The following is an 18,648-nucleotide window of genomic DNA, read 5'->3' as shown; positions in this document are numbered from 1 at the left end:
ATCATGCCGCAAGGGCTGCCTGGATGGCTTTATAACCACCTAAAGGTCCCACCTCCAAAGGCTACCAATTTGGAATTTCAACACACTATTCCTGGAGGGGAGGGGAGGCACAAATATTCAGGTGGCAGCATTGGTTTACCTCTCTCAGCTCTTCTTTCCTACATCTGTCACACAGATTCAACCCCTGCTTTGGCTTCATCAGTCTTTGGACTCTTCTCTCTACTGAGTCATTCTGGCTGGGATTTCTTCCCAGCCCACAGAAAATGCATTGCTTACATCACATCACAGGGCTCATTTATACTTCCTCCTTATGCACATCCTTGTACACACACACACACACACACACACACACACACACACACACACACACGTCTAGTTTTCTAGTGTTGAAGGTGAGGGCAAAACTGGCTTTTGTCACTCTATTCTGGCCTTTGACCTTTACACATGGCCGAGAGTGAGGGACTGAAGAGGGTAGGAAGAACAGACACAGGACGTAAGGAGGGTTTATTCTGGTAGGTGTTAGGCACCCTCCATGAGCTTGTCCTGGGTCTTCATGGATGATGGTGACTGAGTGTGACTTCCTCTGGGGTCCTCAGCTACTCCTGCTTGGTATGCTCTGTGGATGTGTCCCAGCTCCTATACTGGGACTGTCTCTCTTGCTTTTGTTACCAGGGTTTCCAGCATCCCACAAATACTCCCTTTCTCCAGTATCACTCAGACACTCTTATCTGAAAGAATTGTGTCTTGGTTGTGATCTTACTTGACTAAGAAGCAAATTATCAACAGATATGTTTCTAGAAAATGGAACAGTGCCTGATGAAATAAAGAAAGGCTAGATTCAAACAACTGCTCCCAAGGAGACCAAAGTCCTCTCTTTTGTGCCGTCTGTGTATGTCACAGACTGATGCTGAAGGCCAGAAAAATGTGTAAGCAAAAACTGTTTTAAGTCTTATCTCTTCTTGTTGCCAACTGTAATATTTTTTTTCTACCTGAAATAAAACTCCTATTAGTGATTGTTTTTGGATATTTTAGAAACCTATGCTGGCACTATACAAATTGTATTCTCTGAATAAGTTTCTCTGCTTCACTAGTGTCTCTATAGGTGGGACATTTGTAATCAAGGAGTGGGGTGTGTACAGTTGACAAATGGCTCTCTCTCAGGGAATTTGGAATCAGCATCACATATTTTGTGACTTTTCATTCCTTTACATTCATAAGCTAAACAAAAAGCACTGTGTTTGTAATTCATCCTTTTGAAAGATGAGCATGTCTCACATGGTGCAGAGACCAAGGTTATTTGCATGTGTAAGTGTGCATCATTTAGAAGCAGGGTGGGGAGTTGTGGCTGGAAGACGAAGTTTTCCTAGATGTTAATGTCAAGTGAGGCACCTGTTGGTGCGTCAGCTTCAAGAAGTCAGTGAAGAAGTACTGTTTATTTCTCTCTCTCTCTCTCTCTCTCTCTCTGTGTGTGTGTGTGTGTGTGTGTGTGTGTGTGCACATGTTCATGTGTATAGGTAGGTGGGTGCAAGTGGAGTCAGAGATCAACCTTGGGTGCTTTCCTTTATTGCTCTCCACCTTAGTTTTTGAGACAAGGTCTCTTATTTTCACCTTAAACTCACTGGTTGGCCAGCAAGTCCCAGGGATCCCCCTGTTCTCCCTTCCCCAGTAGTGGGGTTATGAACATATGCCACCACCCCAGGCATTTTAAACACAGATGCTGGGGATTGACCATGGTTCCTTGTGCTTATACATCAAGCACATTACAGAGTGAACCTCCTGCCCAGCCCCACTGATGTCTTTTTTTTTTTTTAAATAGGTGATCTATTCCTGTTCTGTAATAGAAAATGTGCCACTGATTTTTCTGGAGGGAGTTGTGCAGAGCAGAAGTGTATATTAAAAATCTGAACTGAGCACTTTTCTCATCACCAAGAAGTACTTGGTGAGATTTTTATGGACAAGCAAGGAGCTACTTTGTTGCAATAGACCTTCCAAATAGAGCAAGAGAATGAAAAAAACTGAGTGGATGGGCTGCAGAGATGATTGGGGGACACATTGTATGATCTGTTGTTTATCCTTGCGCAAAATTCTGTTTTAAAAATAGTGTCTGAATTCAAAACTGTAATAGCAAGAAAGCAAAGCATCACTGAACATAGATATTAGAGAGTAAGTCCGCTGGAAAGGACCTTGGACTCTCTCTAGGAACCCTCTTATTCTGGTGATGGAGAAATGGAGGCTCAGACAAGAAAGTAATTTTCTGGATCAGAAAATGGCTCAGTGGGTAAAGTGCTTGCCCAAAGTTGAAGATCCAAATTCTAATCCCCAAACCTCAAGTAAAAGCCAGACATGGTAGAGCATGTTTGTAATCTCAGCATTCTGACAGCTAGATGAGGTGGAGATAGGGAGCATCCATGAGCCCACAAGCCAGGAGCTAATGTATGCAATGTGGACACAGAGACCTTGCTTCAAACAGGTGGACAATGACCTTCTCATTTGCAGTGTGGTGTGGTCATGTGCACACACACACACACACACACACACACACACACACACACACACACACACACACACCACCACCACCACCACCACCACTACCTCCACCAACACCACACTTCTCATTTCTCTTCTACTGTAGAAAGAGGCCATGGTGAAAAATATGGCTTCCTATTAAAGATTCAGACCCCAAATCTACTGGTGCCTCCATCTGAGTCTTCCAACTTCCAGAACTGTGAAAGCAAATATTTCTGTTAAAGCCAACTGAGCTATGGTGTTTTGGTTACAGCAGTCTAAAAAGGCAGACATTTTCAATCTAGATGTGCAATATAAAGGTTTGGAGAACTGTAGCTAAAATACTGTTTAAGGCTAAAATACTGTTACTACATAATACGGCCATTATGATGCTGTTACTACATAATGTGGTCTGTGATATTGTTACTACATAATGTTTTCTTTGAGATATTGTTACTACATAATGTGTTCATTGTTTTGCTGTTACTACATAATGTTATTGTGATATTGTTACTACATAATGTGGTCTTTGTGATATTGTTACTACATAATGTGATGATTGTGATGCTATTACTACATAATGTTATTGTGATGTTGTTACTACATAATAAGGCCATTGTGATGCTGTTACTACATAATGTGGTCTTTGTGATGCTGTTACTACATAAAGTGGTCTTTGTGATGCTGTTACTGCATAATGTAGTCACTGTGATATTGTTACTACATAATGTGATTGTGATGCTGTTGCTATATAATGTGGTCATTATGAGGCTTATTACATTATGTGGCCATTGTGATGCTGTTACTACATAATGTGGTCATTGTGATCAACAACTATAGGAGACATTGACCACATAAGGTTCACTTGGTTTCTTTATGCTGTACATGACATGAGCAATAGTCTTCACTGATAAAATCGGCTCTGAAATGTTTTCTGAGTTTGCATGTCTCTGAATAGTCTGTGATAGGCTTATAGTAAGTGCTGTAGGGAGGTACAAAATACAGAGGTGGAACAGGATGAAATTTAAGTGCAGTTGAAAAGATAAAGTTCATAGATGTAAGAAGAGAGGCTCTTGGCAACACAGGTTCACATCTGGAAAAACACGAAGTGAAGTTAAAAAAAAAAAAGACCTGGAATATTAGTAGGCTGGATAGGGTGCATCAGAGCTGTTGAATTAAGAGAAAAAAGGCTGGATCATTCTGATGAGAAACTGGTCCCAACAGATCTAGAATCATGTCTTATAGGGAGTGTAGAGGCAGGTCGAATATTAGCTGTCTTTCTGTTTACTTTATTAACTGGTCTCACAAATTAGTGTGCATCTGTGCAAAACAGTGACTAGCTACCAGGATCCTGTGGACCATTCTGCTTTGGACTAGGCAGCTCTAGGCTCTAGTGTTACTCATTTGTAAGAGTCCCAAGTCCAGCATTACCTTTTAAATCCCATCACTTACTCTGTGACTCTGGATATGTTATTTGCATCTGATTGTGTGTTGCACCTACGTGTATATGAATATTTACATGAATGAAGGTGTGTGTGTGTGTGTGTGTGTGTGTGTGTGTGTGTGTGTGTACAAAGGTACATGAAGAAATCAAGTTTATGTCAGGTGTATTCCTTGACTGATATCTACTTTTGAGGAAATATCTCTCACTTAAATTGTAGTTAGTCAGTTCTGGCTAGTCTGGCTAGGCAGTTTACCCTGGGATTCCTTGTCTTCCTTCTCAGCATTGGGACCACAGGTGGCTACCATACCTGTCCAGCTTTTATGTAGGTTCTGGGGATCCCAGTTCTGCTCGTCGCTCTGTGAAGTAAGCACTTCATCCACTGAGCCATTGCCCTAGTGCACTGAACAAGCTATTTAATCTCTCTGCACCTCTCTTTCCTGCCTAGAATATCAGCAAGATCAAAGATATTTTTTTAGGAATTATTTTAAAAATCCATTTAAGAAATGCACAGCAGAGCCTCTAGTGTGGTACTTTGTACCCGGCGACTCTCTGAAAACCATGGTTTGTGTCTTGAGATGTTTCCATTTTTCTATCTGTAAGGACTCATCCAGGGATGAGCATATGACCCTATAATAATGAGACACCCAAGTGTTTTGCTTAGACTTCTTGAATTTATTCTTACTTAATGGATTCAAGGCTAAGAGCGCAGGCATCATGGAGATCTTATTACCTCTGAATTTGGAGATGAAAACCTCGACAGCTGGAGACAGAGTTGAGAGCTGGAGAGAAACAAGCTGGGGTGATTCTGGTCTCCAAATCCAGCCAATCCCAAAGCCTAATCATTTCTAGACTTTTCATTTGCATGTGTCAACTAATTAAAATCTGGGTCAGGGCTTCAGTCACACGCAACCAAAGAATTGTGATAGCTTCAGTGTTCCAGATAGACCTTCTCACACCCTTAGAGCCATATTGTCATTGGTTAATGTCAACTCCCAACCTGGCAGCTCTTCTTTCTTTCTCCCATGCATGGTGCCAGCAAGAGCCAGTCTTTTTTAAATTATCTACCTCTTCTTAGATCTCAGGACAGCTGTTTTTCATACTTCAAGGAAGCTTTGATCTGAAATGTCTGCTGGATGATTCTAGTAGCTGTCAATTTAGAGATGGTACCCTAAAAAACCACAGCAGAATCGTCGGTAGTTCGCTCTCTGGGTGCTGAGAGTTTGATCAATAATGAATAACTACAATGCCTTCAGACTGGTGCCTGTGCCAAGCCTGGGCCTCATGGGAAGTTTGAGCCAGTCAAAGGCGCACTACCAGCTGCTCTCAGTCACAGTGTGCATTCATGGGAGTTTTCCTGCTCTTCCTAAGGTTACCCCTGTGTCATCACCTACTTGCTAATTAGCTTGGTCAACTCTTGCTAAAATTTGGGTTAAGACTGAAGGAAACAGCACCATGTTGTGATGGCTTTGGTCAACAAGGGTGTTGCAATCACTGCTCTGACTGTAACCCCAGCTTTTCTTAATAAAATCTAGATTCTGCTGCTGGCCTCTGAGGAAGCAGATGGGTCTGTCAAGGAGCATGAGCCCGAGGTTGGAGGTCAAATTCTTAGAGGAAGAGTACCAAGATCCCATAAGTGTCCAAGGATGCCAGTTAATAGTTTTCTCTCCAGAGTACCCCTACTTTCAGTGCCATACAACTGACTTGCAAAAACAGCAAAGGTCTTTGCTTTGGCTATTGAGGTTAACGGCCTTGCTTTGTGAAGACTGTTACAATTAAGATGGATTTACTTGTGTTAAACCAGAACAAAAGAAAGGAGGAGGAGGAGGAGAAACAGGAGGAGGAGGAGGAGGAGGAGGAGGAGAAGGAGGAGGAGGAGGAGGAGAAAAGAAGAAGAAAAGAAGAAGAAGAAGAAGAAGAAGAAGAAGAAGAAGAAGAAGAAGAAGAAGAAGAAGAAGAAGAAGAAGAAAGAGAGGGGTGGGCCTAAGAAGGAGAGTATCTCTGACACAAAGGGTTCTGTCAGAATCACATCTTGTACCAGAAACACTCAGCCACACCCAGGATACACTTCTAAGATGACGTATGTCCAGAACTATCTGTTCAGCTTTGGTCTGATACCATCCTGGTTTTGATGCTTGTAGCCTCAAATAACTGGCTCAGAACAATGATAATAACCCTTTTTTCCTTTACCTACAAAAGTCATTGTCTTCTCTTGCTTCTCTGGATAAGTCAATGTTTATTCTCATTGTAATATTCACTATACACTTTCACAATAATAACTACTAATATGATTAAAGAGAGCTATTGATGCGTGTGTGTTTTGAGTATGAGTCCATGCAGATGCGTGTGCCTGTATACACAGGCACAGAGGCCAGGGGAGAATGTTGGGTACCACTCTCTACTTTGTTCCTTTGTTAGAAGGTCTGTCACTGAATCTGGAGTTAGACTTGTAGCTAGCAAGTCCCAGAAATCCTCCTGTCTCTGCTTCACTCCCCAGCACTGGGGCTATAAACACATGTTCAACCATGCCTGTATTTTTTTGTAAGTATGTCCATCTGAAGGTGCATTGTCATGCTTGCACAGCAAGCTCCTTTACCAGCCCCACATTGCAAATTTTTTAACAACATTTGGACAATTTGTTGCAAAGCAGGAAATAATCAAAATGCATCTAGCTTAAATTATATGTGTGTATGATTTTCAGCCCTGTCTTTCATAATTGAATACATTATATTTAAATAGTTAATTATATGGATATTTTAAACTAATACTCCTATATCACTTTATGTTATGGACCTAATTAAATTATTTAATCATCTTGTTTTAGCTTTGGATTTCTTTTAGATTTTCTATTTTAGTGGATAATAGACTTTAAAGTATGTACTTTCCAGCCTCTGAATTTCCCATGTCTGATGTAATGTCTCCCTTTTTAAATAATTTTTAATAATATTGATTCTCTTTCGTTTGGTTAATTTTTCTAAAAGTTTGTCAACCTTGTTAATCCTTTTGAAAACCAGCTCTTCATTTCACTGATACTTGTTTCTTTTCTATTTCATTAAGTACAGCCTTGATTTTTTAAAATTATGTTTTATTTTTTGAGAATATTATTAAATAATTTTCTTCCTCTAAACCCTCCCATATAACCTCTTGCTCTCTTTCAAATATTTGTTCTCTTTTTCATGAATTGTTTATATGCATATGAAGGCACATATATGTTAATATACATATATAAATGTATACATTCACACACATATATGTATATACACATATGTGGGTATTAACTCAGAAACTTCGTTCATACTGACAAGTCTTCATAGTGCTAGGAGGTGTTATGTAGCTGAGGAGGCATCAGCAATTAATAGGTGCTGGAAGAGAAAGAGTGAATTTTCTTTAAGCATGTGATCCACTGGTAGGTTGACCATATGAATGGTAATACATCAAAGAGTATTTGGACAGCACGATTGGACTTAAAGACTTTAATAAATAAGAGGACACAGAACTGAGTGGGTAGGTAATGGCGGTATGATCAAAATGGGGGTATGAAATTCCCAAAGAATTAATAAAAAATTAAAGTAACAAAAATAAAGTCAGTGATATTATAGCAGTTCTTTTATTAAGGGCAGGCTACTCAGGTAGTGTACACATAGTTTACCAAGGCTAGTATAGTTTACCAAGGCTAGTGATTTGCATGTTATTTGCATGAAGGTCTGTGTGACTGAACAGTGTGATTATCTGAAAGATTGACCTCAATTCTGAGTCTAGAGATTCTTTGTGGCCATTTCCTGCTTTTCTGCTGAATGCTCAAGTAAAGGGAGATGTGGTGATGGTGAGGACATGTTCCAGCCAAGAACTTCTTAGAGGACAATGCAGCATGGACTTTGCCAACGACCAAGTTTGTGCACACAGGAGAAATGAAAAGTTGCCTAGAGTGGATAGGTGAGAAGGGATGAAGGATGGGAATCTGGCAATGCATGGCAACAGTAAAGAGGATGGCAGTTGCTGTGGTATAGGATGCGGTGTAAGTAGTCTTCCTTGAGGAAGCCTGTAGACAGATCCACAACCCTAAGGAACTAAGCCTTTAACTTAAACTTGCTCCCCACTGCTCCATGGTGCTAAAGTGAAGGGTGAATGCTGTCTGTGGAAAAACAGGCTGATAGTCAAAGAAATCACTTATGTCCCTACACCCAAGGTTAGTCTGAGTTTCTTGGTCATGTACCTTACAGAATTAACCACAGGTTTCAGGAAGCACTTTGAAAAAACAAAGTAGTGAAAGGAAGTTAAATGACCCTATTGTGTGTGAAGAGAAAAGAAAAACAGATGGTTAGCTGACCACTTGGGTAAGATTTTGTAGACTAGAAATAGGATAGGAAAATCTGCTACACTGAAACCTCAAACTGCTGTCAGCCAGCACAAAGGAAATGGCTGAAATATAGTTGGCTTGCTTAAAATGTTAATCAATAATAAAAGAATCATTGTTTTGGGTGAAGATATTATGGCAAGAAAACTAATACAAAGGAAAATGTCTAACTACATATGGGCTTCTAAGAAAAACATGTAACTTGTGATCATAATGGGATTTCCTTCTATGTAAAGATTTTGTTTTTGGAAAATATGTAACTTGTGGCTGTGATTTCCTTCTTGCATAGAGATTTTTTGTCTTAGGTCTTTGGTCTTTTGTCTTAGGTCTTTGTCTTGTCAAGTCAAGACAAAGGATAAGGGAAAAATAGAGACAGGAGGAAAACATAAAGGAAGAAGAATCAAGTTTTGCCCCTTCAGATAAGTCTCCTGTGTGTTTGTGTAGCTGCTGACTCCACATCATCTATCCAGTTTCTCTGACCGGCTAGAGCTGGATTCTGGCATTCCCTCGGGACTTTCACCATTTTGGGACTCTTTTATTTCATATACTTTCAAAAAATGTATTTTCTACCCCTGTCAACTCTTCAACTCTCCACCCTAGGGAAATGATACTTAACTTTATATCTCATTTCAGAGTCCCAGTTTCTAATGGCCTCCCCTTTGGATTTATCACCAACATTGGTGACACCAAGTATTCAAATACAGTGAATTTTCATTGCTGTGAATGTTCTTCCTAATTCCTAAGGATAGGTTTTTATATCTGGGCATTTGGACACTCAGGCTCACATCTCTGAAGGATCTTTAGGTGCCTCTATCAACCAGTTAATCAATCAATCAATCAAGTGGCAGTCATTGCTACTGACTTACATACATCTTATTGCACATGATTTTCTCCCTTTACTGGGCATTGGACCCAGAACCTCATGAAGGGTATTACTAAGTTGTCCAGGCTAGCCTTGAACTTGTGATTCTCCTCTGATAATTTCCCAAGTATCTGGGATTACAGGTCTGGTGGCACTGGAATATGCAATTAAGTTGAAGATCATGTAACAGCAAGAGATCTTGTCCACTTCTCTTTGTAAGGTCAAGAATAGTCCAGGACATTACATTTTTTACTTAGTTTCACAGGATACAGGAGCATACTCTGGAGACTCTGCCCACAGACCCTTCTCCAAGGTATTGCCTGTGAGATCCTGGTCTGAGATGTACCATGGGAAGGAGCTTGTTTCTAAGACCCAAATGAAGCCTTGGTGACCCAAGGTCCAGTTCTCTTATTGAGGTTTCACGTACTAGTTTGTTTGTGTGGGAATTTCTGGATTAATGAGAATGAGAAAAGTTCTGATTTTCAGGTGGGATGAGGTACACACCACCTGGTACATGAAGCACTTGGAGTCCAAACATGGACAGGAGACCCAGCTCAGTGGTCACCAGTAGAATGATAAGAACAGACTATGAAGATCTTGGAGACTGCACATGCTATGTTTGCCCCAAAGCAAGCTGTGTAATAGCAGCTAGTTTTAGGAATTATCATGATCCCAAGGAAGAAGCAGAACAACAGAATTTTGGAGACCAGAGTTACAGGAATACATTTCTCCAGAAGATCTTTCTGGGTGTGGGTGGGCTGGACAACCAGTTATCTCTGAAATACATTGTGTGCTTCCTGGAAGCTTGGCTTATTTTCCTCCTTGGTCTTACGGAGGTTCCAGCATGACTGTCAGTTGGGTGATAAAGATTAGCAGGTAATGCTAGCCTTGGGTTAATAGACTGGCCATGACATCTTCTGAAGTCACCTTTGGGTGGAGATGTACTGGCCAGAGTGTCCTGGTTGGTTGTGGAGTATTTCTTGAAACAGTGACTTCTCAGGCAAGGGCTTTGTAATAGTCCCTCCACCCATGTGAATAATACCCAATTTCTCCAGACAGAAACTGTACCTCTGGAGGCACAATTCCCAGAAACAAGGAGGACAGCACCACATGACAAAGAGAAACATGACATAAAGTACATGGAGCTCTGTGGTTGTGTTTGCTTTGCTTCCGAGTTTAAACTCTGCCTTTCAATTTCTGTGCTTGTTAATAAGGATCAGAGTACTGGGTGACATTACAATTGATCCAGTATGGAAAGATATCAGCCCACAGGCTAAGATTAGTCATAACAATGACAAATGCTCCATAAGTTTCTACTAGTAACATTCTCAAGTGAAAAGGGTGTCTACTTTTCATACATAAGGTCTGGATTTTCTCCCTTTCAACTCTATTGAATATATTTATTTTATACTATAAGGATTAAATAGAAGAAGAATGTTGGGGTTCCCATATATTCCTCTGAAAAGCACCATTCTCTACTCAGTGGGGGATCCATAATCCCTGATATACCAAAAGGTGGCCACTTGGTATTGGAGTGTCTTCCTTACTTGGTCATCAACTTAATGAAAGCAAAACCAAAGAAGTGTCGAGTTCTGCCTTGATATTTTACCCAGTGCATGCCACGTTACAAATCATGACTCAACTACTAACCAACTTTTGCTGAGGAAGCCTCTGGGGGCTTTGGGCTACTCTACGATTCAGGTGAAGCCTTTCTACCGCTTATCTACCTGTTCATTCACCCCTTCCTTCCTTCTTCCATTGTTGATCATCTTTCTTTCTCTCACAGTCTACTGTAGCATGAAAAATAAAAGGCCCAGAGACTGAGACTAGGGTTCAAGCTGCAAGCTGAAGACCAGAGAAGCAAAGCATCCAAGCCAGTGGATCTTACCTCTACCCAATGGCAATCCTGTCTCCACAAATCCTCAGAGGCCAAAACTCTCAGTTCCTGTCTCTTCCTGTCTTTTATTCTTTCCTCTGCCTGGCCATATCACTCCTGTCTCCACCTCCCTAATGCTGGGATTAATCGTGTGTGATCCAGGTGCTGAGATCACTTTGTATAAGCTGTTTCTTTTATGACTGGATCAATTTTGAATAGTTAAAGTGGCTTTGAACTAACAGAGATCTCTCTACCTCTTAATTCTGAATCCTGGGATTAAACATGAGTGTCACCACTGCATAGTTTCTATAGCTTGTGGCTGGCTTTGCTTTCTGAATCTTCAGGCAAGCTTTAATAAATCATAAGTAATATATCACCATCACAGTCTACATTTGTCTTGTATCTATGTCTGTATGAACATATTAAAAAAGAAAATTGGTTGGTTTAAATAAGTTTGATCACTCTAAATCTTCCGTACCTTTATCTGTGATACCAGGGGATCCTGTATGAATTAGTCAGTCATAGGCTGGTACTATGCACTCTTAAAGAACTGTAGGTATCAAAGACATCCTTGGTCTCCAATAATTGTCGATGTGAGCCATTCATTGAGACTCAAAATCATAAAGAAAATAACAAGTCCTTTCTGGAAGAAGGAGATCCTCAACACTTGTGTTGGTTTTACTCTGCTGAGTTCAGAACAAGGAATTGAAAAGACTAAACCAGCTGTTAGGCTGTGGTAAGTGATACTACTACATTCTCTACTTTGAGAAACATGACTCTTTCATCCCAGGACACAGGAAATACTAAGTGTCCTTTTCCTTGATGCTACATATTTATCTTTCTGCACGGATGGGAGCACACTTCTTTGAGGGGACTCAGAGAGTCCTTAACAGACAAAACAGCATGGTATGCAATTTATAGTACAATTCACATATAAGCTTTGGCCTGCTGGTCTACTGTGGAAATCAACATTTCCTTCTCCAAATGCTTCATGAAGAAAGTATATCTGGATCATTGTGAACTATGAGGAAAACCATTGATTTTTAGACTTTCAGCTGAATTAAGCTATGCAGAAAAAGGTGATGGTGGTGGAGGAGGGGGAAATCAAGTTTCAAAGGAAGATGGCAGCCAATTTCTTTCGTTATTTATTTTTTTATTTTTTTCCAAGAACAGTTAACATTTGCCAGGCACGTGTTGGCCTCAGTCACTTGCATCTAAAGAGCAAAGCTAATTTACCCACAGCCCACGTTCTCTGAAATGGTTAGCTTTATTTCTTAGCTCTGTTAACCACTAGTCTAACGTTAGCTTCAAGTTCAGTTTTAATCATCTAGCCCATAATTGTCTACTGCTCCCTGCCACATGAACAAAAATGTTTGAGGGGGTAAGGCGAGCAGTTTACATCTTCTATGGATACTTCAAGTAATTGGCTCCAAAGTGAAACTATCGAGTTGACCATGGTTTAGCATGTTCTGAGGGCATAAAATGTGGAAGGGATTGACCTGTAGAAAGAGTCTGTATCCAAGAATGTGTGAACATGTGAAAACCCTACTTTACTTCGGCTGGACTCATATCCCCAGCCACTAGACTGTGAGAATAGTAGATACATTACAAAAGGAACACACCGATGCACACTGATACTGAAAAACAAAAGGCTTGTACAAGATGGACAGCGGATGAAACTGCTTCTAGCCAACTAAAATCCCACACAGGTCATCGTTATACATACATTGACATACACACACCCACACACGCACAGACACACAAGCAAGAATGTGTATTTTGTAAGATTGGTCCATGGAAATAGACATCCTTAGCAAATATGGATGACAGATCAATTGTAATTTATTTTCTTTTAACACTGTATCATCATAAAGAAAACTGGTATAAATGAAAAAATCTATTTCAAATATCTACATCTAAAATTTTAGGCAGTGAAAAAGCACTTTGTTGACAAGGAGTGTGGAATGACGTGTTAGCTGTGAGAAACTGCTGGATGCCTTGTTTAGTTGCCACAAACAAATCACATATCAGAACGAACAATACTGCTAAATATTCCTTTTTTTCCTGTTTTTTTTTCTTTTTTGTTAAAACATACTGGGAGAAAGGAAAGAAAAGAAAACTGGAAATCCATACATCTCTCAAAAGTTTGAAATTGAAGCAATATTTAGAACCATTGATGAGGAAACACGGCAGCATTGGTGTAATATACACAATGCTCTCTTCTCCTTTAATCTGTAATGTACATCAAATACTTTACAACAATGCATTAACAAAAGGCAAGAGACGTCTTGCTGTACAGAGAAACCCCAATGCAACTTGAAGCCTAGAGTCACACGGATGAAGAGAGTAAACCAAGCGTGAGAAGCCGTCCCCCATAGTGCGTAAACTATTCTGTCTTGTGCTTAGCGATAACCTCCACGCCCACCACCCTGATCGTCCCTTCTCTCCGTCCTTCAGCCCCATGGCCTATAAAGCACTTTGAAATCTCTATAGTTCAAACTAGAAAGGTGTCGAATATGGTCACATCTAGGATTGCGTTTAGCTTTCTATCGATTTCCTAGTTAACTCTCGATTCGTTTAGCTTTCTAAAATAGCTCTGAATATTTTCTTTCTGGTTATCACAGCCTTCCTACGGAACAGGCTTTAACAAACTAAATTTGCAGGGGAAGAAAAAAAAAGAAAAACAACAGAATGTCCTGTGGTATGCATGCACATGCACTGTTCCCCGAGTGCCTCGTGTCCTGGCTTCTCACACCCAGGAGTCGGGCGAGGCCGGGTAGTGGCTCGTTTCATAGTTCAGTTCACTGTAAGGACGGGCAGCGGAGTAGAAGTCCACGTAGTTGCCAGTGGACTTGAGGCCCAGGTGCATGGTGTACTCGCTGGCTGGAGGGCGGTGATGGACCTGGTCCTCAAAGAAGGACTCGTCATAATTTCGTGTGGAATTCTGAAACGGCTGGTAGGTCTCGTAGTCTTTCCTGCTAGGCTCCTGGGGGACAGGCTGTGCTGAAACCTGCCAGAGAGAAAGTGTCATTCCTGGTTAGCCATTCCCTAACCCACCTTCTTTCCCATGCCCCTCTACCACCCTGTGCAGAAAGGGCTGGAGCCTGCTCCAGGCTTTCTGCCCACACTGCCAGTGGCTGTGTTCTTTTCATGAAATTTGACATCTTATTTTTAATTTCTTATCTGTGGCATTAAGTTTGGTGATGTGATGCCAGTATTCAATGTGTTGAGTAGCATTTCAACCTTAATGTGTTGGGAATCTTCAAACTGTCCCTTCTAGTTTTTTTATAAAATACAGAAAAGTCATCGTGAATGTGGTGTATGGACGTGAGGGCTTATTCTCCGTCTGGCATCTCTCTCTCTCTCTCTCTCTCTCTCTCTCTCTCTCTCTCTCTCTCTCTCTCTCTCTCCCCTTTTCCTGACTCTGCTGACCATTAGTCTACTTGCTTCTTCTGTGGAAGCAACTTGGTTCTTAATAGCCTGTGTGAGAACAAGTATGTTTGGTCTTTCTGGTGTTCTAGCCAGGAAAGAGAGGGCCAGGAGAGGTCCAATAACTGGTCCAGGGGACTAGGGAGCTGTATCAATGGATAATGTTCTTGCCATGAAATTGAAGACCAGAGTTTGGATTCCCTGAACCCACATAAAAGTTGGTAGGTATGCTGGCTGCCTGTAGTCCCTCCACCACAGAGGCAGGGACAGGGAATCCCTGGGGCAAACTGGCTAGAAAGAATTGGTGGTTTAGGTTTTGAGCTCATTAAACCTATTGCCCACTCCTAGATCCTGGAAATGTTGATGGTGATTTCTATCTCTATGAATTGGTCCACTTTTGGATCCTCATGTGAATGGAGCCACACAGTATTTATGCTTGTACATCTGGCTTTGCTCCCTCAGTAAGTTTCCATCACTTGTACAGGCTGTGTTTGTCAGAATTCTTTTTTTTTTTTTTAAGAATGAATATTACTTTGAATGCACATACCACATTTTGTTTATCCATTTGTCTTTGGTAGACAATTGGATACACCTCTGTCTATTTGTGTCACCACTTTTGGGAGCCATAGCAGCTCTGCTACATTACTGGGTGAGCTGTGGAGTAAAGAAGTGTAGACTAAACTCTGTAGAATAAACAACATTCATCTTTCTTTTCCACATTTGTTGGTATCACACTTAGGTGCTGCAATATCAAAGAGGCTCGAGACGTACAAGGTCTATTGGCCACACTGCTCCTACTTATAACACATTTCTGCAATCATGTAAGGAATTGTGGCTCCCTGTGGTTGGTCCACTCTATTGCACCTGCCCAAAGTGACCAGGGCTTCAGACAAATACACAGATACATGCTCCAAATATCCTACCCTGTGGGAGACCAAATGCTTCCTAACACTTGATGCAATTAAAATTGATTACATTAAAGAATGCTGCAAGAACAATGGTTCACACCTGTAATAGCACATACAAGGGAGGCTGGGGCAGAAGGATGCAAAGCTGAGGTCTTGGGGGTTCAAGGTCAGTCTCGGCAACTTGACAGGACTTTGCCTCTCAGGCACAAGGTCTTGGGTTTGATCCTCAGTATCAGGGGCATTCTGAAGCTGTTAATTAGAAGGTGGTGTCTGCAGTGGGGGTCCTAGCCTAACTCAGTGATCCTTGTGCTTGGCCTCTGTGGTCACTATCTGATATAGGGTCTAGAAACATTCAAAGGTCACAGGAGACTTGCTAGCAGTCAAAAACTGGCTCCTGTGCCTGGCTTTAGTGAGAGTAAGATAAGGGCCATCCCTGGGATGATAATACATTAGCCACCCCCTCCACATCTCTTTCTGTCTTGACTGACAATAGGATTCCTTTTCAGGTACCTGACCCCTCATTGTGAGCAGATGTTCCTAAGGTGTGGGATGAGGGACACCCCATAGCCAGTGTCCACAGTCATGTGCAAAACCCTACACCTTGTAGCAGCCAGGATGTCTAGCATGGAATACAAAACACCCTGGAAAAGATTCATTTTGATTACCATTCAGCAGATTCAATAACTCCCTATTAATTTTACTAAGGTTCAGGGTGGTAGCCTCCTTTAGAAATGGGTTTAGTTAATAGGTAGTGATTTGTAATTAGCACAGTGTAGGTAAATGAATGCCTCTAATGGCCCAAATACAATTCTTCTCTCAAGTAAGAGAAGCTCCATCTTTCATATATAATGGATTTATACTAGAAATCGATCAGTTCTCCACAGAAGTGGGGAACTTCATCACAGAGACTGTCCAGGATGCCTCGGACTTCCAGTTAGTGGTGGTGAATGATTGAATGCTTCAATCTACCTGTGAGAGTCTGGGTGTTCATGGAGAATTGACCTCTGCTAGCCCCAGATCCTGAGCCCAAGAGGAATTTTGGAAGTAGCTCGTAACACCTATGAAGGCCGGGCTGTATGCACAAGCAGGCCCTTCCCATCCCAGAAAGAGCTGTGTGCTCTATGAGACTGTGCTGCAGTCTGAGCTCGGGACACCGAAGGGCCCAGTCAGAAGGCTTGGAAACTTGCAGAGGGGGCTTGCTGGAACTCAGTGTCTCTATTTGAGTATGTATAGCCTTCAGCATTGAATAAACTGTTCTTTTCTTAGTGCTCAAAGTGTCACAGAAGTGTATGTATGTGCATACCACACGATCTGAGTCCGTGTCTTCCATCTGTTTATTTACATATGTCTGCCCATCTGATTCCTACTTTGCTGGCCTCTTCTGCAGCAATCACTTCCCAGGACATTTTTACAAGGGACTGAACAGATGGGGCCTGTTGGTCTTATACCTTCAGCTTCCCCAATCAGGAGCTAAACTGCTTTTCTTGATGTAGCACCCAGCCTCCAGCATTTTGTTACAGCATCAGAGGAAAAAAAAAATATCAAGATCGACTAGCAAACTGGATTTATTTTAAACACAAGCAAATGTAGCTGCTGATAGCAGGGTCTTCAGTGTTTTCCACTGAGGAAAACTGAAGATTCAGAGCATCAGTGAAGTGGGTCACATGGTAGGGACTTCAAGTTACTCTATTTCTTGTGTCTCAGTGTTGTCACAGCAGCAGGAAGCTGTCCAAGATGTAAATTATCGGGCTAAATCCCTTATCTATTGAATCAGAAAGTCTGGTGTGGGGGGCCACAGACTCACAGTTAGATAGCACTGGGTGGCGGTAGTGGGGGTGGAAGGGTGAGAAAGAGGGGTGAGGTGGGGCTCTTGCCCAGATTTTAAAGCCACTGAGACAAGAGACGGGAAATGGGACCCAGAGGCAGAAGCATCAGTTTGAATCCTTGCTTCTTCCCAGCTGGAGGACTGAAGGGAAACCCTGTCCCTGGATAACCATTTCCTTATCGATGGTGACAATTACACCTGTCTGATTATCTGAGCCTGGGACTCTAGACACCAAAAATAAAAATCCACAAGGTTGTGGTTTAAGTATAACTTTGAGACTGATCATCAAACACGAACCCCCTTTATGAAGAAAACATCCACTGCAAGACAGGCATGTGCAATTAGACATATTTGTATTTCTGAGCGTGAGATTGATGAGTAGACATTCACTGGGGCTTTGGGGAGTGCTCAGATAATGTATATGACCTGTCTGTCACCAGGCATAAGCACCGAGGGTTATCAAACTTTCTTTTACACTATTGGTTGTTTCTCCTATGAGACTTGAAGTACATAACTCACTGAGAATGTGCATGGCGTTCTTGGGGCATGCACATTCTTGTGCCCCAAGAGCCTGGCTCCTTTTCTGTGGAGTCACCAGAAGTGGGGTTCAGGGCTGTTTTCCTACCTTACCATCCTGCCCACACATCAGGTGCTGGCACTCGTTCCCCCTTCTCAGCACCACAGTTTTCCTCCTCTCTAAGGTCAGCTGCTGTCTGCCCCTTCTCCGTGACTGTTTTCTTTAGAGACAGGCTCTCTTTCTATAGCCATGTCTAGCTTACAACATACTATGTAGCCTGAGCTGGCTTTGAACTTGTGCCAACAGCATCCCAAGTGCTGTGATTACAGGTTTGAGGAACCATACCCAGCCCAGGTCAAGTATCTGTTCTGGTACTTTGCAAACCTTAGTTCTAATTTTTATAAACAACCGGAATGTTCTTAAAATATGCTTCTGAGAATATTATGGGCTGTTCCATAAATGCAGGGAACAGTCTTGGGAGCTTCTGTAGTCAGACCATGCCTGAGCTACACCAGGGTGTGTCTTCATTACCAAATACAGCAGGATTGTATGGGCAGGAAGGCTGCTGTGTGATGCGCTGATTCCACAGCATGTCTCTTTACTGTGTAACTAAAAGGTAACCCTGTACTCTTGGCTGCAAAATCAAGAGTTTACCTTCATCCCTACAAATCTCTTTCAGATCTTGAGATTATCTGTTCCATGTAGCTACAGAATCTTATGATATTGCTATAGGAAAAAGAGTTGATTTCCATAACTAGAGCTGATACCTCTAACACACTTTGTCCCCATCTTTACAGGTAGGCAGGTTCACTGGCAAGAAAAATAGTTGAGGCCATCTGGTGACTTCCTGTCTACTGATCATGACCCAGTTTATTTATTCATTGGCTTTTTTCTTTTATTTTACTGCCAGGTAGGAAGTGACAGTGAAAGC

The 18,648-nt window shown here is 41.6% G+C and overlaps 1 protein-coding gene across 2 annotated transcripts in view; it reads right to left on the bottom strand.

Annotated features, from left to right (window-relative positions):
* Nucleotides 1-13,787: 13,787 nt before the first annotated feature.
* Ctnnd2 (catenin delta 2) overlaps nucleotides 13,788-18,648 on the bottom strand; it is a 654,324-nt gene continuing 649,463 nt past the window's right edge. For both annotated transcript variants that reach the window (XM_035439156.1, XM_035439157.1), the window contains one exon: nucleotides 13,788-14,048. In XM_035439156.1, coding sequence (XP_035295047.1) covers nucleotides 13,788-14,048 — 261 coding nt within the window. The remainder of the gene's footprint in view (nucleotides 14,049-18,648) is intronic.

This window comes from Cricetulus griseus, chromosome 2, assembly GCF_003668045.3.
Source record: "Cricetulus griseus strain 17A/GY chromosome 2, alternate assembly CriGri-PICRH-1.0, whole genome shotgun sequence".
In the NCBI taxonomy this organism is placed as follows: Eukaryota; Metazoa; Chordata; class Mammalia; order Rodentia; family Cricetidae; genus Cricetulus; species Cricetulus griseus.
The sequence above is the reverse complement of the archived record's forward strand: the minus strand, read 5'-3'. Positions and strand labels throughout refer to the sequence as shown.